The sequence below is a fragment of the Pristis pectinata genome, chromosome 38, assembly GCF_009764475.1.
Source record: "Pristis pectinata isolate sPriPec2 chromosome 38, sPriPec2.1.pri, whole genome shotgun sequence".
Classification (NCBI taxonomy): Eukaryota; Metazoa; Chordata; class Chondrichthyes; order Rhinopristiformes; family Pristidae; genus Pristis; species Pristis pectinata.
The window spans coordinates 1,568,472-1,591,937 of record NC_067441.1 but is presented as its reverse complement, the minus strand read 5'-3'; the positions used below and the strand labels follow the sequence as shown (position 1 = coordinate 1,591,937).

Below are 23,466 nucleotides of genomic sequence, written 5' to 3'. Positions count from 1 at the left end.
AGAGTCTGTAATTAAGTATATAGAGTGACTGATCAGCTCGAAACTTTTCCGTTGATCGAGGCGAGCTGAAGGGAGTTTGCAAAGGTTGGGTCACCGCAGGTTAAATAAAAGGTGGATGAGGTGCTGGAGAAGGGTAATGTTACGTATTCCCAGAAGGTATTCAATTGTTGGTTGAAGTCGACGCAGGTAACAAGGTGAGAAGGACGAACAGGAATCTGCTGCACCATTCAGTGGGGTGGTGGCTGCTCCGACCTGTGGCCTCAGCTCCTCTTACCTGCCTGTTTCCCACCTCCCTCGACGTCTCCTCTTGGCCGACAATCTCCCTGCCTCGTCCTCCGCTGTATTCAGCGAGCAACGCACAAGATGCTGGGGGAACTCAGCGGATCGAGCAGCATCTATGGAGGGAAATGGACAGTCCACATCTCGGGGCCGAGACCCTTCACCTGGACCCTAAACGTCAACTGCCCACTTCCCTCCATGGATGCTGCCTGACCTGCTGAGTTCCCACAGCACCTTGTTTGTTGCTGCAGATTCTGGCGTCTGCAGCCTCTCCTGTCTCCAGTGTATTCAGTGACTCTGCTCCCACAGTTCCGTGGCGGAGACAGTTCCAAAGATTCCCACTGGGAGATGAAATTCCTGCTCACCTCCAACTTAAATGTGTGATTCCCTTCTCCTGAAGCAATGTCCTGAGTTCTAGATTCTGTAAAGAATATAATACAGTAACATAGTATATCATAACATTCTGTTGGCATCTAAATGGAGGACATCTTCAAGAAGGCGGCGTCCGTCACTAAGGACCCTCACCACCCGGGACATGCCCTCTTCTCATTACTACCATCGGGGAGGAGGTAGAGGAGCCTGAAGACCCACACTCAACGATTCAGGAACAGCTTCTTCCCCTCCGCCATCAGATTTCTGAACGGTCCATGAACCCATGAACACTGCCTCGTTATTCCCTTTTTTTGCACAATTTATTTATTTTTGTAATTTATAGATTTTTATGTCTGCACTGTACTGCTGCCACAAAGCAACACATTTCACGTCATATGTCAGTGATAATAAACCTGATTTTGATAAACGTTGGGAAATTATTGACCTGTTGAGAAAAGAGGCTTCAGGTAGGAAATAGGAATACTGTACAGTTGTTCTGACAGAGAAGGTGTAACATCACCAGGCCTACAAATAAATTAGATTGAGGCCTTTTTAAAAGCTTTATTTGTTTTTTAGGGATCTGGGCATCACTGGCACTTACCCCCCATCCCTGACTGCCCCATTAGAAGGAGGGGGTGAGCTGCCCCCTTGAACCGCTGCAGTCCGTGTGGGGAAGGGGCTTCCACGGAGTTCCAGGGTTTAGATCCAGTGACGGTGAAGGAACGGTGAGACATTTCCCAGTCATAGAACCACAGAACACTACAGCACAGAAAACAGGACATTCGGCCCTTCTAAGTCTGTGCCGAAACTTTATTCCGCTAGTCCCATTGACCTGCACCCGGTCCATAACCCTCCAGACATCTCCCGTCCATGTATCTATCCAACTTATTCTTAAGAGTGAACCCACATTTACCACGTCAGATGGCAGCTCGTTCCACACTCCCACCACTCTCTGAGTGAAGAAGTTCCCCCTAAACCTTTCCCCTTTCACCCTAAAGCCATGTCCTCTCGTACTTATCTCTCCTAATCTAGGTGGAAAGAGCCTACTGGCATTTACTCTGTCTGTACCCCTCATAATTTTGTAAACCTCTATCAAATCTCCCCTCATTCTTCTAGGGTCCAAGGAATAAAGTCCTAACCTTTTCAGTCTTTCCCTGTAACTCAACTCCCGAAGACCCGGCAACATTCTAGTAAATCTCCTCTGCACTCTTTCAGTCAGGGTGGTGTGTGACTAGAGGGGATGTTCCCCTGTGCCTCCCATCCTTGAACTCGGTGGGAGAGGCGGGGAGTTTGGTCGGTGCACTTTGTAGGCGGTGCGCACTGCAGCCACTGTGCGCCGGTGGACAGCAAGACCTGCATCCTTCCTCAGTGACACAAACCAGCAAAATGAGCAGAACAAGAGGCAGCAGGAACTTAATGAGGAGATTTTTAAAAGTGGGCAAAACTGTGGCAAAAACGAGAGGGCATAGGGTTAAGGTGAAAGATTTAAAAGGTGACCTGAGGGACAAGTTTTTCACACAGAGGGTGGTGGGTGTGTGGAACGAGCTGCCAGGGGAAGTGGTAGAGGTGGGGACAATTACAAAGTTTAGAAGACGTTTGGACAGGTACACGGATGGGAAAGGTTTAGAGGGATATGGGCCAAACGCAGGCAAATGAAACTGGCTGAGGAAGGCACTCTGGTCGGCATGGATCAGTTGGGCCGAAGGGCCTGTTTCTGTGCTGTATATAACTCTATGACTCCAAATGGATTTTGGTGCAGGTCACCATGAGGTCATCTACTTCGGCCCTAAGAAGGACAAAAGAGGGAGCTATTGAAATGCGAAAGTGCCAAAGAGAATTAAAGACCTTCTTGCATCATTTAGAGGGTCATGGACAGGTGCAGAAGCCAAGGGAATACTGGCCTTTATTTCCAGATAACGGGGGTGCAAGGAGGGGTAGAGGTTTCACCACACCATGCAGAGCCTTGGTTGGACCACACCGGGACGGGTTCTGGGTCTTGGGGTGGAGAGATGGGCCTCAGAAGGAGAACAGTGCGGATTAGCCCAATTAATACCTGGGACACTTTGGGTTATGTTACAAGGACCAGCTTAGATGGGCATCTTGGTCAGCATGGACTGGTTGGGCCAAAGGGCCTGTTCCCACGCTGTGTGACTCTATTTTTCAGATGATTCTCGGTCCATTGAAGTCACGGAGGAGCATGGGCTGTTGTTAGAGGCCTGTGTGAATGGGTTTCTTCCTTGTCCTTGAGAAAAGCCAGCTAAAGGGGTGCAAATGGAGGCTCCTACAGCAATAAATTTGATACAGTGGATGCAGAGAGAATGTTCCTGCTCGCCCGGAAGAGCGAGGCTAAAAGCCATCAATATAAGAGTCAGCGGGGATTTGGGAAGAAACTTCTTTTCCCAAAGAGATTGAGCTCGGAAGGAGAATGGTGATCAGAATCAGGTTTACTGTCACTGACGTATGTTGTGAAATGTGTTGTTTTGTGGCAGCAGTACAGTGCAAGACATAAAAATGACCTTAAATTACAAAAATAAATAAATAGTGCAAAAGAGGAATAACGAGGTGGTGTTCATGGGTTCATGGACCGTTCAGAGATCTGATGGCGGAGGGGAAGAAGCTGTTCCTGAATCATTGAGTGTGGGTCTTCAGGCTCCTGTACCTCCTCCCCGATGGTAGTAACCAGAAGAGGGCATGTCCCGGATGGTGAGGGTCCTCAGTGATGGATGCCGCATTCTTGAAGCACCGCCTCTTGAAGATGTCCTCGATGGTGGGGAGGGTTGTGCCCGTGATGGAGCTGGCTGAGTCTACAACCCTCTGCAGCCTCTTGCGATCCTGCACATTGGAGCCTCCGTACCAGGTGGTGATGCAACCAGTCAGAATGCTCTCCACTGTACATTAGCCAGATTAATACCCAGAGCCCTCAGCGATATTTTACAAGGAAAGATTCCATAGTTTAAAACAGAAAATGTTGGAAGTATTCAGCAGATCATTAACCTGAAACATTACCTCTGTTCCACTCTCCTCAGACGCTGCCTGACCTGCTGAGTGTTTCCAGCATTTTTGGTTTTTCTTTTGGATTTTCTGTATTTTTGTTCTGCAAACTGGGGGTGAATTTCCCCAATATTTAAGTGTGACTTGATTAAATTTTTCAAGAGTTTAAGGAAACAGGGGTGGGGACTATCTCCGGGGAGTTGAGACCACCTTGTTTGAGATATTTTATATTTTTCATACCCGATGGAAGAAGGCCATTCAGCCCATCAAGTCTATGCCAACTCTCAGAGCAACCCCATCAATCTCATTCCCCCCCACCCCACAAATTTCTGTGCAACCCATTTCCATCAACTCCCCTCTAAATTCTTCTGCCCCCCCGACCACCTACGCTGTGGCAACTTACAGTAAGCCATTAACCCACCGACCCCGCAGTTGTTGGGATGTGGGAGGGAACCGGACCCCCCAGGGGAAACCCACGCGGTCACAGGGAGAACACACAGACAGCGCCGGAGGTCGGGGTTGAACCTGGGTCTCTGGGGCTGTGAGGCAGCGGGTCTACCTGCCGTGCCCCTGTGCTGCCCCACCAGAGGGCAGAGTCAAGGAGCCAGGAATAAAGTTGGGAAACACCTCTCGGTGCAGAGGGCAGGACTGGGGTTCCTGGGTCAATGGGTCAATCATTAACTTTGATTCTGACACTGAATGACTTTTCTTTAGCAAACACGATGGGGAGTTTTACACATCAGCCATGATCTCATTGAATGGAGGAACAGGCGGGGCTGGGGGGGGGGGTGAATGGTGTCCACAGTGTGAGATTACAACACTCCCTCTGTGGAAGGATGGTAGTTTTCTTATTGTTGAGCATACTTATTGTCCATTGTAATTGCCCCTGAACTTGAGGACTCTTAACCACATGGGGTGAGTCTGGAGTCACATATAGACCCAGACCGGGTACAGACGGTCTGGAGTCACATATAGACCCAGACCAGGTACGGACGGTCTGGAGTCACATATTGACCCAGACTTGGTAAGATTATCTCCCCTGAAAGATTGGAAATATAAACAGAACTTCAGTCCTTCGAGACGGATTCCAGGGATGGTGATGAGGTTTGTATTCAGTGAAGGTTAGAAGGTTTGGGGGGTGGGGGGGGGTGGAATCTAATAGAAACAAAGGTTCTGACTGGCTCGATGCAGGGGGGATTGTTTCCCTGTCTCGGAGTTATAAAACAAGGGTCAGAGTCTCAGTTAAACAGGGCATGACTGAACCAGTTGGGCTTTTACCACAACCCAGTGCATACGTGATTAACGTTGTTGAGAATGTTCCAGATTTATTTTACAGCTGGCAGAGGAGGAGCTAAGGTCACGTCTCTTCAACAGACTTGATCAGTGGCCCAGAACCCTGTTAGAAGTGTAACAACTGCCACGCCATCATTGCCCTGGTGACAACCTCGTGTCTCTGCGGTGCTGAGGTGGGGAACGTGGTCGACAAGAGGGTCAGAAACCTTGGTCGCCGAGCTGAAATTTTCATGAGAGAGACAGGAACGTAAGGGATAGGAGCAGGGTTTGGCCCCTTGATCCTGCTCACCCATCCATCAAGGTCATGGCTGATCTACCTCAGTTCCTTAATGTCCAGGTCTCTGTTTTGAATTAACCCAATGACTGAGCCTCAATCTCTTGGGCAGATACTATTTGGCACCAGAATTGAAGGCATTTCTCCTCATCTCAGTCCTGAAGGGCCAACTCCCTATCCTGAGGTGAGACTTCACGGTGCGTTGCTTCAGGAAGGCTGACAGTGTTGTCAGGGACACCTGACCCCCTGGCCGTTCCCTTCTCTCTCTTCTACAGGACGAGAACAGTTCCTTCCCCAGTGCTGTCAGACTCCTGAACCAGTCACCTCCCTCACACCCCCTTCCCAGTGGGGCTGCCACGGTCTCGGACTCTTAGCCCTACCTCTTCCCGTATTGTTACTTTAGCATTGCATTTGGCACTACCTCAGACTGCGCTACAGTCTCTGCAACATTCTGCTGCCTTGCACTCATCACTGGACTTAATTCACGCGAGCAAGGAATTTCATTGCACCCTGGTGTACATGACTGTGAACTAAGCTGATCTGATCAAGGCAGTCTCTCTTCCGACAGCAAACCCTTCACCCTTGGACCTTCTGGTGGATCTTCGCCGCACTCCCTCTGTGGCAAGTAGAAACGGTGAGGAGACCAAAACTGCAGTCTCACCAAGGCCCTGTACAATTGCACGGCCTGGTCAGAGATGTGCTGGTCAGACAAAGGCTGAAAGGTCAAGTCGAGTCGAGTTTATTGTCCTGTGCACCAGTCCAGTGAGGTGCAGGTACAACGGGAGACTTGCACAGGTGCACAGAACATAACATAACACACAGAACATAAATTATACAAGACAGAGGGGGAGAAAAGATTGCAGGAACAGGACCTTGGTGCAAACAACGAAGACACAATCCGAGACAAGTCCACGGCAGTGCGAGAGGTGGTCTGTAGTGTTCTGTTGCTGAGGTAGGGTTGGGGTTGTGCAGGTTGGTTCAAGAACCTGGTGGTGTGGGGACTTCAGGCTTCTGTACCTCCTGCCCGATGGGAGCTGCGAGGAGACGGCACGGCCCGGATGGTGGGGATCTTTGATGATGGACGTTGCCTTCCTGAGGCAGCGCCTCCTGTAGATACTCCCGATGGTGGGGAGGGATGTGTCCACCATTCTCTGCAGCCTCTTGCGCTCCTGTGCGTTGGAATCACCCGTACCAGACCATGATGCAACCGGTCAAGATACTTTCAACAGAAAGAGAGATAAATGAACAGAAACAGACCCCAAGGGATAAAGGACAAAGTCAAATTGTGGAAAGAGATAACGCGAGAAGCTGGTGAGAGACAGTCAGTGGGCAGAAAGGCACAAGTAGTCACAAGCACTTAGCTTCAAGGAGATAAACCACACAAGCATACAGCAGAGATAAGCTCAACCTCCCCTTTTATTGTGTCAGAGTCACTTACAGAGTTGGGGAAACTTGCAAAATTTTAAAGCAGTTCCCCATTTCTTTTGCAAGCCCAAAGAAATCCCAGTGTGAAATAATGTGTCTTTATGAGATTATCCCATCTGTAACAAAGTGTGGTTTGTACTGTCTGGTAGCACTCCAATACCTTGTCGTTCTCTGAGGCGGGTTAACAGGGGCACCTTGTTCTGTCTGAGAGCAGGGATCACCACAGGACACAGTGTAGTCCCTTCTCCGCTGAAGTACAAGATTGCAAGTCAGACCCAACGGCTGTTAAATAAAGATCAGGTGATTTGACACAAACCTAATTGAGAGGTCTGCTGTGGTTATATTTTAATAGAGGTTGTTTGGAGATATTCTGGGCTAGCAGTCTGTGCAACTGTTGTTGACTGCCACAGGAAGTTTCACACATTTAAATTGTGACACAGAGGTGTCCATCATGTGCTGCAGTATGACTGGGCTGTTCGACTGACGGAGGAACGTTCTCCTGGGTAAAATGTCCCCTCACTGCATTGGATCTCCTGCCTGCTTCCTAACCCTTCCATTGATCCCCCTCCTTCCCTTGACCCCTCCCCCCTTGGCTCTCCACTGCACTCCATTTCATTGCCCCCCCACCTCTCTTCCCCCCGCATTCCTCTCTCGCCTCCCTCTCTCGGCCCCCTCGCTATCTAGCAGCGTGACCCCACCTCGCCTCCCCCCGACCCCCTCCGTGACCCTCCATTGCGGTCCCTTCTGCTGCCCTCTCTCTCTGTCCCCCCCCCACTAGCCCCAGCTGCTCACACTGCCCACGCCCGCCTCTCACCCCCTTGCACCCCTCGCCCTCCTGTCCCTCTCCTCACCCCCGCCTCGCACCCTCTTGCCCTCCCTTCACCCCCCCTTTACCCTCTTCCAGGTCTCTCCCTCCTCCCTCCACACCTCCATCTCTCCCCCTCCACTCCCTCCCCCCTCGTCACTCCCCTCCCCTTGTGTCTCTCCCTACCCCCTCCCATTCCACCTCCCCCTCCTAGCCGTCCCTCCTTGCCTCAACACCCCCTCCCTCCCTTTCTCAGCCCCCCCCTCCCCTCACCTCAGGACCACCAAACGACCTTCTGCCTCATCCTTTGGTGACCTCCTGGGGACGAGGCGTGTCACTGACTTAAGACAGTGATGAGGAGGAACGTTTTTGCGATCTCTGAACTTTGGGATGGTTCTGGGATGATGAGTCATTGAACTCCAAGACCGATCAATGGTGGTTCTGCAGAGTAATGTTGTGGGGAGACTGAAGTCAGGCCCAGAGAGCACACCGGCAACGACCTGACTGAACACAGTGCAGGATGCACAGCCCACACCCAGTGTGTTTGCAGACGTAGCTCAGGAGTTTGTTGATTTTAATGGGAAACAAATGCAATTTTTTTCCTCTGTAATCCACCTGAATTTCATACCTGCTGAGCTGAGTGGTTGAAAATTGACCTGCTGCATTGTTTGCTGCCAGATGCTGCAGGGTTTAATTAGTGAGTAAGCACTGAGCAGGTTCTCAATGTGACTGACGCAGAGAATGGAAATGTTCTGCTCTGAGAATTGCCGGCTTCACGCAAGTGAGTTCCTGGTGAAATCTTTCCCCCCATCTCACCGATTCCTCCCCCCCCCACCTCATCGACGTGCCTCCGTTCCCTGGGTGGAGAGTGGGTTCAGCTCCTGATCACCAGCAGAACAGGGCAAGGAGGGGCTCAGCCCCAGCAACTGGAGGCCTATTGAAATCTCCCACAAGGTGACGCTCCCTCCTCACCCCCCCCCCACAGTGCAGAGCTCCCTCACCGTCCCTCCCATGGCACGGCGCTCCCTCCTCACCACCCCTCCCACAGTATGGAGCTCCCTCACCATTCCTCCCACGAGGTGATGCTCCCTCCTCACGGCCCCCCCCCACAGTGCAGAGCTCCCTCACCGCCCCCCTGCAGTGTGAAACTCCATCATCATCCCTCCCACAGTACGGAGCTCCCTCACCATTCCTCCCACCAGCTGACACTCCCTCCTCGCCACCCCCCCCCCAAAAGTTTGGCACGCCCCCCCCCCAACACCATCTCTCTGACAGTGTGGCCCCCCCCCCGCCCCCACAGTGCTCCCCGTTCAGACCTGAGGGGCAGATTATTGTTGAACCTGATGTTTCAATGTTAAACCCAACTGAAGGTCAGAGTGTCCTCTCCCCCCACTGGGTCAGCACGTCCAGCAGTGCAGGGAGCTGCAGTGGGGGCTCACAAATGGAAACCAGACCCAGGGCATCGAGGTTGCCAGTTCTCTGCAAGGTTCTGGTGTCTGCGTGTCTATATTTAGTGGGCATTGTGTGATTCAGCGAGCTTGTATTGATCGGGCTGGTGAATCACTGCAGCACAAATCAATTCTTTGTTTAACGTGTTCGTCACCAGCCCTGCATCTACCGGTCCTCCCAGTGACCGCTCCCCGCGCACCCGTGATCCGCAGAGACGGCACCACAGTGGGAGCCAACACGGTCAGGGTGGGGTCTGCTGCCCCCGCGCCCCCCCCCCCCCCACGGCCCAGTATAACACTGCAGGTGTACCCCACACCCTGTACCCCACACCTTCCTGTACCCCACACCCTCCTGTACCCCACACCCTCCTGTACCCCACACCCTGTACCTCACACCCTCCTGTACCTCACACCCTCCTGTACCCCACACCCTCCTGTACCCCACACCCTGTACCTCACACCCTCCTGTACCCCACACCCTCCTGTACCCCACACCCTCCTGTACCCCACACCCTGTACCTCACACCCTCCTGTACCTCACATCCTCCTGTGCCCCACTGCCTGTACCCCACTCCCTGTACCCCACACCCTCCTGTACCCCACACCCTGTACCCCACACCCTCCTGCACCCCACACCCTCCTGTACCCCACACCCTGTACCTCACACCCTCCTGTACCCCACACCCTGTATCTCACACCCTCCTGTACCCCACACCCTGTACCCCACACCCTCCTGTACCCCACACCCTGTATCTCACACCCTCCTGTACCCCACACCCTGTATCTCACACCCTCCTGTACCCCACACCCTGTACCCCACACCCTCCTGTACCCCACACCCTGTATCTCACACCCTCCTGTACCCCACACCCTCCTGCACCCCACACCTTGTATCCCACACCCTCCTGTACCCCACACCCTGTACCTCACATCCTCCTGTGCCCCACTGCCTGTACCCCACTCCCTGTACCCCACACCCTCCTGTACCCCACACCCTGTACCCCACACCCTCCTGCACCCCACACCCTCCTGTACCCCACACCCTGTACCTCACACCCTCCTGTACCCCACACCCTCCTGTACCCCACACCCTGTATCTCACACCCTCCTGTACCCCACACCCTGTACCCCACACCCTCCTGTACCCCACACCCTGTATCTCACACCCTCCTGTACCCCACACCCTCCTGCACCCCACACCTTGTATCCCACACCCTCCTGTACCCCACACCCTGTACCTCACATCCTCCTGTGCCCCACTGCCTGTACCCCACACCCTCCTGTACCCCACTCCCTCCTGCACCCCACACCCTGTACCCCACACCCTCCTGTACCTCCTCTGCACCCTCTACAGAGCCTCCACACCCGTCCGGTAATGGGTCGACCAGAATTGAACGCAATACTCCAGATGCAGCCTAACCAGAGTGCGCTTCTGGACATCCACCCCGGACATTCTCTCTTCTCCCCCCTTCCATCAGGCAGAAGATACAAAAGCCTGAAAGCACGTACCACCAGGCTTAAGGGCAGCTTCTACCCTGCTGTTATAAGACTGTTGAACGGTCCCCTAGTACAATAAGATGGACTCTTGACCTTACAATCTACCTCGTTGTGGTCCTTGTACTTATTGTCTGCCTGCACTGCACTTTCACTGTAGCTGTGACATTTTAATCTGCATTTTTCCCTTGTACTACCTCGATGTACTGATGTGATGAAATGATCTGTATGGATGGTATAAAAAGCAGTTTTTCACTGCACCTTGGTACATGTGACAATAACAAACCAGTTTAATGGGAAACAGAGCCAACATTTCAGTTCAAAGATGCTTCATCAAACTCTTCTTACTGCAAAGAAAATACTTTCTCTCCCACCAAACTCTCTGCCTGACCTGTTGAGTTTTCTAGCGTTTTCTGTGTTTACTTCAGATTTCTGGGATCTGCAGTGTTGTGGAGCCTCGCAGGGCCCATCCCCCTGGCCAGTCATTGGCCCAGCCCTAGGACATGCAGATCAACGCAGTGTCGGAGAGACGTCTGCATCTTGCTGCTTGTAAGCAAATAACCCTGGTACTGACGGTCTCTGCGAGTGACGACATGGAATCAATGGTGATTAACCTGAGGGCTCTGGCCCTCGTCAACACACACAGCACAGCATTGCCTGGCTGTCTGCCTCCCCTACAGCCTTCTCCCTCTCTCTCCCTCTCTCCTCCCCCTCCCTCTCTCCCCCATCTCTCTCTCCCCCCCTCTCTCTCTCCCCCCTCCCCCCTCTCTCTCTCCCCCCTCTCTCCCCCCTCCCCCTCTCTCTCCCCCCTCTCTCTCCCCCCTCTCTCCCCCCCTCTCTCTCTCTCCCCTCCCCCCTCTCTCTCTCCCCCCCTCTCTCTCCCCCTCTCTCCCTCTCTCCTCCCCCTCCCTCTCTCCCCCCTCTCTCCCCCCCGCTCTCTCTCCCTCCCTCTCTCCCTCTCTCTCTCCCCCATGCCCACTGACGGTGGGGGGGGGGTAGGGGGGGAATGTGGGGGACGGAGGGTAAAAGAATGATATGGAGCTGTTGTGAGCCGAGGACAGAGATACTGTGAGATGGAGAGGGAGGTGGCAGGCTTCTGGAGAATTCCGTACCCCCTCCACCCCCAGCCCCAGACCCCTCGCCGGCGGGCAGCAGCCAAGCTCATTCGTTCCTTGTGACCGGCGTTTGGCTGCGCCAACCCCACCACCACCTGCCGTCGGGGAGCAGAGAGGGGCACAGTCAGGTCACTGCCCTGTGGGTGCCAGCCGCAGGGAACCTTGACCCTTGTCCCATTGTCTTCCCCACCAGCTGGTGACCAGGGGCAAGGTGGGCACAGATGGGCCCAATGCCCTGTTGCTGTGATGCTGCATGTTGCCCTGAACCTGACTCCAAACTGTCAGAATAATCCGGCAGCTCATTAGATATTCAAGGTCCATTTATCAGGTTTTCTTCTGATGTTTCAAAGATGTCAGTCCAAACCTTCCCTGCCCCTCGTCCTCCATCTTACTTGCGTGTGTGTGTGTGTGTGTGTGTATATATCTGTCTCTGTATGTGTGTGAGTGTGTGTGTCTTTGTGTCTGTGTGTGTGTCTGTGTATCTGTCTCTGTGTGTGTGTGAGAGAATGTCTGTGTGTCTCTATGTGTGTGCATCTGTGTGCGTGTGTGTGTGTGTGTGTGAGAGAGTCTGTGTGTCTACACGGTGTGTGTGCTTGTGCATCTTCACAAGTGTCTATATGTGTGTGTCCATCTGCACAAGGGTGTGTGTACATATGTGCACAAGTGTGTGTGGTGGTGTGTGTATCTGCACAAGCGTGTGTACCTGTGCCTATGTGTGTGTGCACCTATTCATATGTGTGTGTACACATCTGCATGTGTGTGTGTGTGTGTGTCTGTGTGTTTGTACAAACATGTGTGTACGTGTGTGGGACTTGGAGACACAGTGATGAGGCAGCCCTGCCTTCACCCACCCCTCCCCGTGCATTCACCAGTGAACGAGGCCCCAATTTCTCTCCACCCTTTTCTGGAGATCCTGCTAACTGGAAGTATCCCAGTCGGGGAAACCTCCTGGTTTGTACAACTCGGAGAACTCACCGTGAACCCCAACCAAAGCCCCTCTTTGTCCCCACGGCCTCTGAACAAGATGGCACTCTCCAGTCATGCTGCAGAACTATCTCCGTGAGGTTGGGGTGCAGTAGAACTGGATCAGCTGCTCGGTGGAGGCTGTCATTGACTCTCAGCAGCTTTTACCGATGCACCACAAAAAGCATCCTATCTGGATGTATCACGGCTTGGTACGGCAACTGCTCTGCCCAGGACTGCAAGAAACTGCAGAGGGTTGTGGACACAGCCCAGCACATCACGGACACCAGCCTCCCCTCCATGGACTCTGTCTTTAACCTCTCGCTGCCTTGGTGTAGCAGCCAGCATAATCAAAGACCCCACCCACCCGGGTCATTCTCTCTTCTCCCCTCTCCCATCAGGTAGAAGATACAGGAGCCTGAGGACATGTACCACCAGGCTCAAGGACAGCTTCTACCCCACTGTGATAAGACTATTGAACAGTTCCCTTATACGATGAGATGGATTCTGACCTCACGATCTACCTTGTTGTGACCTTGCACCTTATTGCACTGCACTTTCTCTGTAGCTGTGACACTTTACTCTGTACTGTTATTGTTTTTACCTGTACTACATCAATGCACTCTGTACTAACTCAATGTAACTGCTCTGTGTAATGAACTGACCTGTACGATCGGTTTGCAGGACAAGTTTTTCACTGGACCTCGGGACAAGTGACAATAATAAACCGATCCCAACACCATTGGTGCTAAGTTCAGTGAGTGACAGCACCAGGCAGCAGCCACGGATGGAGACCTCATCTGTCTATTCCAGGAGCCACGACAACCACAACCCACTTAGACTCCTGCCAGGGCTGCAGCAGAGAGTGAGCTGCTGGAGGAACTCAGCATCCGTGGAGGGAAGTGGAGTCCACATGAAGGGTCTCAACCTGAAATGTTGACTGCGTCTTTTTGTTTGCACTGTCTTGTTTTTTCACTCTATGGTCTCATTTAAGATAAGGTATCTTTATTCGTCATTGAAACACATGGTGAGATGCATCTTTTGCGTAGAATGTTCTGGGGGCAGCCCTCAAGTGTCTCCACGCTTCCGGCGCCAACGTAGCATGCCCGCAACTTCCTAACCCGTACGTCTTTGGAATGTGGGAGGAAACCAGAGCACCCGGAGGAAACCCACGCAGACACGGGGAGAACGTACAAGCTCCTTACAGAAAATGGCCGGAATTGAACCCAGGTCACTGGCGCTGTAATAGTGTAACGCTAACCGCTGCGCTACTGTGTCTGTCGTCCTGTGTGTCAGGATCAGAGTCAGGTTCATTATCACTGAAGAAGCTGTTCCTGAATTGCTGAGTGTGGGTCTTCAGGCTCCTGTACCTACAGCGCGATGGTGGTAACGAACCTGTGATGCTGCTGCAAACAAGCTTTTCATTGTACCTGTACCTCACTGTACTTGTGCTAGTGACAGTAAACTCGACTTGACTCCACTGCCCATCTCCCTCCACAGACGCTACCTGACCCACTGAGTTCCTCCAGCACCTCGTTCTTTGCTCCATATCCCAGCATTTGCCGTCTCATTTGTCTCCACCAGGGCTGCCTAGACCCCCCCCCACCCCCCCACAGGCTTTTTTTGGGGAATCCTTGACTGATAGCATTGTTGACACAGGGACTGAGTTATAGGGGGAAGATGGGCAGACTGGGACCTTGTTCCTTGGAGGGTAGGAGACTGAGGGGTGACCTTATAAAGGTGGATAAAATCATGAGGGGTATCGATAGGGTGAATGCAGACAGTCTTTTCCCCCAGGGTTGGGGAATCAGGAACTAGAGGGCACAGGTTTAAGGTGAGAGGGGAGAGATTTAATAGGGACCTGAGGGGCAACTTCTTCACCCCGAGGGTGGTCAGTATATGGAACGAGCTGCCAGAGGAAGTGGTTGAGGAAGGGACATTAACAACACTTAACATAGAACTTAGAACATTGAACACTACAGCACAGTACAGGCCTTTGGCCCACAATGTTGTGCCGACATTTTATCCTGCTGTAAGATCCCTCCCACATAGCCCTCCATTTCTCTATCATTCATGTGTCTACCTAAGAGTGTCTTAAATGTCCCCAATGTATCTGCCCCCACAACCTCTGCCGGCAGTGCGTTCCACGCACCCACCACTCTCTGTGTAAAAAACTTACCCCTGACATCCCCCTTATACCTTCCTCCAATCACCTTAAAATTATGCCCCCTTGTGTTAGCCATTGTCACCCTGGGAAAAAGTCTCTGACTGTCCACTCGATCTATGCCTCTTATCATCTTGTACACCTCCATCAAGTCACCTCTCATCCTCCTCCCCTCCAAAGAGAAAAGCCCGAGCTCACTCAACCTATCCTCATAAGACATGGTCTCCAATCCAGGCAGCATCCTGGTAAATCTCCTCTGCACCCTCTCTAAAGCTTCCACATCCTTCCTATAATGAGGCGACCAGAACTGAACACAATACTCCAAGTGTGGTCTGACCAGAGTTCTATAGAGCTGCAACATCACCTCGCGGCTCTTGAACTCAATCCCCCGACTAATGAAGGCCAACACTCCATACGCCTTCTTAACAACCCTATCGACCTGCACAGCAACCTTGAGGGATCTATGGACGTGGACCCCAAGATCCCTCTGTTCCTCCACACTGCTAAGAGTCCTGCCATTAACCATGTATTCTGCCTTCGAATTTGATCTCTTGAAGTGTATCACTTCACACTTATCTGGATTGGATCTGCTGCAATATAAAGGACACTTGGACAGGTCCATGGATGGGAAAGGTTTAGCGGGATATGGGCCAAATGCAGGCAAATGGGACTGGCTTAGATGGGTATCTTGGTCAACATGGGCCAGTTGGGCTGAAGGGCCTGTTTGCGTGCCGTGTGGCTCTAAGAGACGGCAGCTGTTGGAACCTGGAGCAATGAACAAGATGCTGGAGGAACTCCGCGGGTCAGGCTGCCTCCATGGAGGGAAATGGACAGTCGATATTTCGGGTCGAGACCCGTCACCCTGCCTGACCCGCTGAGTTCCTGCAGCACTTTTTGTGTGCTGTTCCAGATTCCAGCATCCGTGGGCTCTGCTGTGTCGGAATAAGAATACTGGTGCAAGATATTGCAATTCTCAGTGATTCAGGGACAGCTTCTCCCCCTCCGCCATCAGCTTCCTGAACAGTCCATGAACACCACCTCCTCGTATTTATTTATTTTCTAATTTATAGTAATTTTGATGTCTTTGCGCTGTTAGTGCTGCTGCAAAACAACACAGTTCACGTCGTATGTCAGTAATGATGAATCTGAATGCTCTTCAGGTGAAAGCTCCCCACTGTTCATTTGTGTGCGCTCTGGAATTTTATATCCTCCCCCCACCAACCAAACCGCTGAATCACCAGCCCAGGGCGGGGTTGCAGGGGTAAGAAACTCCCCCACCCTTGCGGTCAATGAATGCCTCCCGTGCATGCAGCGGTGCGGGGGGTTGCAGCGCAGCCGGTGCATGCTGCAGGCGGGGTGCATGCTGCAGTGCAGCCGGTGCATGCTGCGGGCGGACTGCACGCCGGATCCGGAACGCTCCCATTTGGAATCCTGCCCGGATTTTCCCGGATACAATGTTGCCAGTGACAGTAGCAGGTCAATTCCCGCGTGACGTGGCGACTGGCCATTGGCCGCCGGTGATGTCATTCCAGCTGATCCGGATTCCTCTCCCCCTCCCTCTTTCTCTCCGTGTTTCTTTTGCGCAATTGCCCCTCCCTCCCCCCTCCCCCCCCCCTCCCCCTCCCTCCCCCTCCCCCTCCCTCCCTCCCCCTCCCTCCCTCCCTCCCTCCCTCCCTCCCCCCTCCTCCCCCCCTCCCTCCCTCCCCCCCCTCCCCCCCTCCCTCCCTCCCTCCCTCCTCCACCCCCTCCCTCCCTCCCTCCCTCCCCCTCCCTCCCCTCCCTTCCCTCCCTCCCCTCCCCCCCTCCTCCCTTCCCCCTCCCTCCCTCCCTCCTCCTCCTCCTCCCTTCCCCTCCTCCTCCTCCCTTCCCCCTCCCCCCCCCCCCAGTTGCGGGCCGTTGTTTTTGCGCCACTTCCGCGGTGCTGGGCAAACGCCTGCGTTAATTTTAGGGAGGAAAAAACACGGGAGGGGAGGGTCGTTTTATTTGCAAACCGCCCAATTCCTACCTACTTCCTCAAGCTCGCTGCAATTTTACCCCAATCAATTTAAAATCCCCTTTTTAAAGCACCCGGGGGGGGGTCTGAATATATCTTTTTTGGCAAGCTTTGAGACTTTTATTTGTGCACCCGAGTGTCTCTGGGGAGGGGGAAGGGTTTTTTTAAGATTATATTTGTTCTTGACGTTAACACAAAGTATACCAGGGGTCTTAGAGAGGTTTGGAAATGGCTCTGCTTGGGAGCGAGGCTCCTCGAGTTTAATTCGGAGCGAGAGAGAGAGAGAGAGAGGGTGAGTAGATTGGGGTTTTAAAAGGGCTGGGAGGGGAGGGGAGGTTCTTGATTTTTGCAGCCGCACCTCCTGGACTCTTGAGCCGCCCAGCTGTGGTTGTCGGCCCGGCGTGTTGCAGCTGACCTGCACCCTCCCTCCCTCCCTCCCTCCCTCGGTCGGCTTTTCCAGACCGTGTTGTCGACCAGGCTGGGCTGCCAGCGAGCGATTAACCGCGGTCGTCGCTGGTCGGAGCGATTCATCGAAAAGTACATTCCTCCCCCCCACCCCACCCCCAGGTTCCCGCCGGTTGGTTTTGGGGGTCAGGAGGAGAACAAGAGCCCTTCCCCACTCCCCGGGGGTTGTCAGTGGTACCTGCTGCCTAAGGACTGGGCTGTCGGCGGTAGAAGCAGCTGCCGGTGCAACATCTGGCCCAGGGAGGGGATGTTGGGGGGTCTTCTCTCGGGCTCCCCAGCGTGAATGTGACCCGGGGCTGCAGTAGGTTGACGGGGAGCGGGATACTGGACTGTGGTTTTAACCCGGTGTGTGGATTGCGTTTAAAACTGCTGTCACTGCCTCCCAACTCCCGTAACTTGGACATGTTGGCATCTTGCAACAAGCAGGGAAGAGGCAGGTTCATTGACAGTTGGGTGAGACGGATTAATTCCCTGCCGAGAAGTGCCAGTATTGACCATGGTAACTCCACGAGGGGCCTCCTCTCCCCTCCCCTCCCCTCGCTGTGTTACCCCGGGATGCCCACCCAGTCCTCCTCCTCTCTGTTGGGTCAGTTTGATTGGTTCCCTCACGGGATATGTGACTGTGCAGGGAATCGCCTGACTTTGATCCTCGTGTTTGTGGCTTCTCCCAGCACTTCCCCCCCCCCCCCCACCCCCATCCCCCACTCCACTGCGTGGGGAAGGGGTCTGATTTCCTAGCCCAGGGGGAGAGGGTGCTGAGATTAGCCCATCACCCGGTTTGGGACAGTCCGGGAGGAGGTCGGTGAAGCTCGGGATGGCCTGCGGGCTTTTTGCACTGATGCTTCTCCTGCCTGGGTCTCCCCTCCCTGCGTGGGGCATTTCTATAGCGCTATAGAAATGCCCTGATCAAAATGACTCGACTGGTGTCAAAGTACAAAGTCGATGCTGTGAGATGGAGGAATAGCAAGATCCACAAACAGTGCTGGATTATGACCAGGTGACCTATTGGATGAGTGTCAGTCACTTGGCCCACTATTCCCTGCAGCAGTTGTGGGATCTTCCCACACACCCCAGAAGACACAACGGGGGTGTCTCATCTGAGAGACAGAACCTCTAGTTGTAAGGCACTCCCTCGGCATGGAACCCACCCCCCCCCCCCCACAGTGAGGCACTCGTCGGCACTGCACTGCAGAGTGAGCCTATGTCTATGCACAAGAACCCAGGAAAATAGGAGCAAGAGTAGGCCACTCAGCCCCTCAAACCTGTTCCACCATTCAGTATGATCATGGCTGATCTACGTTGGCCTCTGATGTGCCAGTTTCTCGTAACCCTGTCTTTCAAATACTTATCTATCTCCAATGATCCGGTCTCCATCACCCCCTTATCTTGGCAGACTCTCCCACTGATGGAAACATCCCGAAATCTCCCCTGCCAAGCCCCCTTTGCATTTTGTATGTTTGAGTAAGGTCACCCCTCACTCTTCTGAACAAAGGGATACAGGCCCAAGCTGTCCGGCGTCTCTCGATAGGACAGCCCCCTCTCGTCCCAGGAGTTACCCTGGTGACCCTCCTTCAGACTGACCCCAGTGCTCCTATGTATGTTTTTGGGTAACACAACCAACACTGGGTGCAGTATTCCAGGGTGACACCAGTCTGTTAATTTAACCCCACGTTCAAATCCCACCAAGGGAGCTTTGGGATTTAATGAACCATGAATTACTTTGAGGAAAGATCAGTTTCTGGGCTATCGTTTCTAACACCTTGGGCTGTTACCCCTCACTGATGTGTATTGGTTCATCATTGTCACTTGTACTGACGCACAGTGAAAAACTTGTCTTGCGTACCGATCGTACAGGTCAATTCACTACACAGTGCATTGAGGTAATACAGGGTAAAACAATAACAGAATGCAGAATAAAGTATTACAGCTACAGAGAGAGTGCAATGTAGGCAGACAATAAGGTGCAAGGGCCATGATGAGGTAGATTGTGAGGTCAAGAGTCCATCTTATTGTACTAGGGGACCGTTCAATAGTCTTATAACAGCGGGACAGAAGCTGTCCTTGAGCCTGGTGGTACGTGCTTTCAGGCTTTTGTATCTTTTGCCCGATGGGAGAAGAGAGAATGTCCGGGGTGGGTGCGGTCTTTGATTATAAGATAAGATCTCTTTGTTAGTCGCATGTACATCAAAACACACAGTGAAATGCAGCTTTTGCGTAGAGTGTTCTGGGGGCAGCCCGCAAGTGTCGCCACGCTTCCGGCGCCAACATAGCATGCCCACAACTTCCTAACCCGTACGTCTTTGGAACGTGGGAGGAAACCAGAACACCCGGAGGAAACCCACGCAGACACCGGGAGAACGTACAAACTCCTTACAGACAGTGGCTGGAATTGAACCTGGGTCGCTGGCGCTGTAATAGTGTTACGCTAACCGCTACACTACCTTACCTGCCCCATTATGTTGGCTGTTTTACCGAGGCAGCGGGAAGTGTAGACAGAGTCCATGGAGGGGAGGCTGATTTCTCTGATGCGCTGGGCTGTGTCCACAACTCTCTGCGGTTTCTTGTGGTCCTGGGCAGAGCAGTTGCCGTACCGAGCCATGATGCATCCAGATAAGATGCTTTCTGTGATGCATCAATAAAAGTTGGTGAGTGTCAAGGGGGACATGCCAAATTTCTTTAGCCTCCTGAGGAAGTAGGGGTGCTGGTGAGCTTTCTTGGCCGTGGCGTCCACATGGTTGGACCAGGACAGGCTGTCGGTGATGTTCCCTCCTAGGGACTTGAAGCTCTCGACCTCAGCACCATTGATGTAGACAGGTGCATGTACACCGCCCCCTTTCCTGAAGTCAATGACCAGCTCTTTTGTTTTGCTGACATTGAGGGAAAGGTTGTTGTCATGACACCATGTCACTAAGCTCTCTATCTCCTTCCTGTACTCTGATTCATCACTGTTTGAGGTACGGCCTACAACGGTGGTATCACCTGCAAACTTGTAGATGGAGTTAGAGCAGAATCTGGCCACACAGTCGTGAGTGTATAGGGAGTAGAGTAGAGGGCTGAGGACGCAGCCTTGTGGGGCACCAGCGTTGAGAATAATCGTGCCGGAGGTATTGCTGCCTATCCTCATTGATTGCAGTCTGTTGGTTAGAAAGTCAAGGATCCAGTTACAGAGGGAGGTGTTGAGTCCCGTGTCTCGGAGTTTGGAGATGAGTTTGCTTGGGATTATTGTATTGAAGGCAGAGCTGTAGTCAATAAACAATAGTCTAATGAAGGTGCCTTTACTGTCCAGATGCTCCAGAGATGAGTATATGGCTAGGGAGATGGCGTCCGCTGTAGACCTGTTTCAGTGGTAGGCAAATTGCAGTGCGTCGAGGTTGTCTGGGAGGCTGGAGCTGATGCCTCTCAAAGCACTTCATGATGGTGGATGTCAGAGCTGCCGGGCGGTAGTCATTGAGGCACGTTACCTTGTTGTTAGGTACTGGGATGATAGTGATCTTCTTAAAGCAGGTGGGAAGCTCAGGTAGAAGTGAAATGTCTGCAAATACCCCCACCAGCTGATCTGTACAGGATCTGAGGACACGGCTAGGGACACCATCCAGGCCGGATGCACACCATGTCCCTCAGGAACTGACAGCTCTTGAGGCTGGGGAGGGAGGGGAAGGGGAGGTGGGGGAGGGGGGCCAGGAAGAGGTCTTTTAAAATGATGTAAGGTTTTGTTGGATTGGGCAGAGAGAGGGTGTTTGTAATTGTGGGGAGAGGCACAGCCAGAGGCCGTGACTGGAAGAGGGTCTCTGGGACATCCAGTGGGGAACAGGGGGTCCCGGGGAGGGTGTCGGTGTTTACAGGGGGTCCCGGGGAGGGTGTCGGTGTTTACAGGGGGTCCCGGGGAGGGTGTCGGTGTTTACAGGGGGTCCCGGGGAGGGTGTCGGTGTTTACAGGGGGTCCCGGGGAGGGTGTCGGTGTTTACAGGGGTCCCCGGGGAGGGTGTCGGTGTTTACAGGGGTCCCCGGGGAGGGTGTCGGTGTTTACAGGGGTCCCCGGGGAGGGTGTCGGTGTTTACAGGGGTCCCCGGGGAGGGTGTCGGTGTTTACAGGGGTCCCCGGGGAGGGTGTCGGTGTTTACAGGGGTCCCCGGGGAGGGTGTCAGTATTTACAGGGGTCCCCGGGAGTGTGTCGGTATTAACAGGGGCTTTGACCGTTGCAGGGGGATCGACCCGAGATGGGTGCCTTCCTGGACCGTCCCAAGACAGAGAAGCTGAACGACCACGGGGAAGGGAATGGGATCCGCTACGGGCTGTGCAGCATGCAGGGCTGGCGGGTGGACATGGAGGACGCGCACTCGGCGATGCCTGAGCTGGCCGACAAGCTGAAGAACTGGTCGTTCTTCGCCATCTATGACGGGCACGCGGGCTCGGGGGTAGCCAAGTACTGTGCCAAGAACCTGCTGCAGCACATCACCGGCAGCCAGGAGTTCACAGGTGGGAGGTTGACCCCCGGCATCCGTCCCCCACCCCCCCCCCCCCCGACCCCCGGCGTCTGTCCCCTTCTTGCCCCAGCATCTGGCCGACCCCCAACCCCCGACCCCCCCCCGCGTCCGTCCCCCCGACCCCCCCCCCCGCGTCCGTCCCCCCGACCCCCCCCCCCGCGTCCGTCCCCCCGACCCCCCCCGCGTCCGTCCCCCCGACCCCCCCCCGCGTCCGTCCCCCCGACCCCCCCCCCGCGTCCGTCCCCCCGACCCCCCCCCGCGTCCGTCCCCCCGACCCCCCCCCGCGTCCGTCCCCCCGACCCCCCCCCGCGTCCGTCCCCCCGACCCCCCCCGCGTCCGTCCCCCCGACCCCCCCCCCGCGTCCGTCCCCCCGACCCCCCCCCGCGTCCGTCCCCCCGACCCCCCCCCGCGTCCGTCCCCCCGACCCCCCCCCGCGTCCGTCCCCCCGACCCCCCCCCGCGTCCGTCCCCCCGACCCCCCCCCGCGTCCGTCCCCCGACCCCCCCCGCGTCCGTCCCCCCGACCCCCCCCCGCGTCCGTCCCCCGACCCCCCCCCGCGTCCGTCCCCCCGACCCCCCCCCGCGTCCGTCCCCCCGACCCCCCCCCCGCGTCCGTCCCCCCGACCCCCCCCCCGCGTCCGTCCCCCCGACCCCCCCCCGCGTCCGTCCCCCCGACCCCCCCCCGCGTCCGTCCCCCCGACCCCCCCCGCGTCCGTCCCCCCGACCCCCCCCCGCGTCCGTCCCCCCGACCCCCCCCCCGCGTCCGTCCCCCCGACCCCCCCCCCGCGTCCGTCCCCCCGACCCCCCCCCGCGTCCGTCCCCCCGACCCCCCCCGCGTCCGTCCCCCGACCCCCCCCGCGTCCGTCCCCCCGACCCCCCCCGCGTCCGTCCCCCCGACCCCCCCCCCGCGTCCGTCCCCCCGACCCCCCCCCGCGTCCGTCCCCCCGACCCCCCCCCCGCGTCCGTCCCCCCGACCCCCCCCCGCGTCCGTCCCCCCGACCCCCCCCCCGCGTCCGTCCCCCCGACCCCCCCCCCGCGTCCGTCCCCCCGACCCCCCCCCGCGTCCGTCCCCCCGACCCCCCCCCCGCGTCCCTTAGCCCCTTCTCCCCCTCCCCGCTGACAGCCACTCTCCCCCCTCCTCCCCCAGGGTTGGCGGAGGGCGGGACCGACTCCCCGGGGGCGGTGGACAGCGTGCGCCGGGCCATCCGGACGGGCTTCCTGAACATCGACGAGCAGATGCGCAGTGACTCGGCACTGGGCGACAACGACATGGACCGGAGCGGCTCGACGGCCGTGGCCCTGCTCCTCTCGCCCACCCACGTCTACTTCATTAACTGCGGCGACTCCCGGGGCGTCCTGCACCGCGGCAGCTCCCTCCACTTCTCCACCGAGGACCACAAGCCCTGCAACCCCCGGGAAAAGGAGCGCATCCAGCGGGCGGGGGGCAGCGTGATGATCCAGCGGGTCAATGGCTCGCTGGCCGTCTCCCGGGCGCTGGGCGACTACGACTACAAGTGCGTGGATGGCAAGGGCCCCACCGAGCAGCTGGTGTCCCCCGAGCCCGAGGTGATGGTCATCGAGCGCTCCCCAGAGGACGAGTTCGCCGTGTTAGCCTGCGATGGCATCTGGGACGTCATGAGCAACGAGGAGCTCTGCGCCTTCGTGCGCTCCCGGCTGGAGATCACCGACGACCTGGAGCTGATCTGTAACCTGGTGGCGGACACCTGCCTCTACAAGGTGAGCGGAGGGAGATGGGGGGGGGGGTGGTCTTGTGCCCTGCAACCAATCACCCCCTCCTCCCTGTGTCAGGCACTGTCGTGGCGACCGAGGTTCCTATCTAAGCCAGTCCCATCTGCCTGCATTTGGCCCATATCCCTCTAAGCCCTTCCTATCCATGGACCTGCC

General features: G+C 55.3%; 1 protein-coding gene and 1 long non-coding RNA gene across 5 annotated transcripts in view; one reads left to right on the top strand and one right to left on the bottom strand.

Moving 5' to 3' along the window:
- Positions 1 to 5,792: 5,792 nt before the first annotated feature.
- On the bottom strand, positions 5,793 to 17,427 carry LOC127586965 (uncharacterized). The gene is made up of 3 exons (XR_007958732.1): positions 17,260 to 17,427; positions 6,795 to 6,916; positions 5,793 to 6,428 (listed from the first exon to the last, which is right to left on the bottom strand). It is a non-coding gene; the product is annotated as an uncharacterized LOC127586965 (long non-coding RNA).
- The window catches only part of LOC127586953 (protein phosphatase 1B-like), a 22,752-nt gene continuing 12,955 nt past the window's right edge, over positions 13,670 to 23,466 (top strand). Inside the window, exons 1-3 of one of the 4 annotated variants that reach the window (XM_052045006.1) lie at positions 13,670 to 13,689; positions 21,282 to 21,555; positions 22,709 to 23,298. In XM_052045006.1, the coding sequence (XP_051900966.1) occupies positions 21,297 to 21,555; positions 22,709 to 23,298 (849 nt within the window). In that variant the 5' untranslated portion in view covers positions 13,670 to 13,689; positions 21,282 to 21,296. Of the gene's footprint in view, positions 13,690 to 16,498; positions 16,909 to 17,042; positions 17,154 to 21,281; positions 21,556 to 22,708; positions 23,299 to 23,466 lie in introns of those variants that run through there. The other 3 variants (XM_052045007.1, XM_052045004.1, XM_052045005.1) reach the window with 3 other exon arrangements.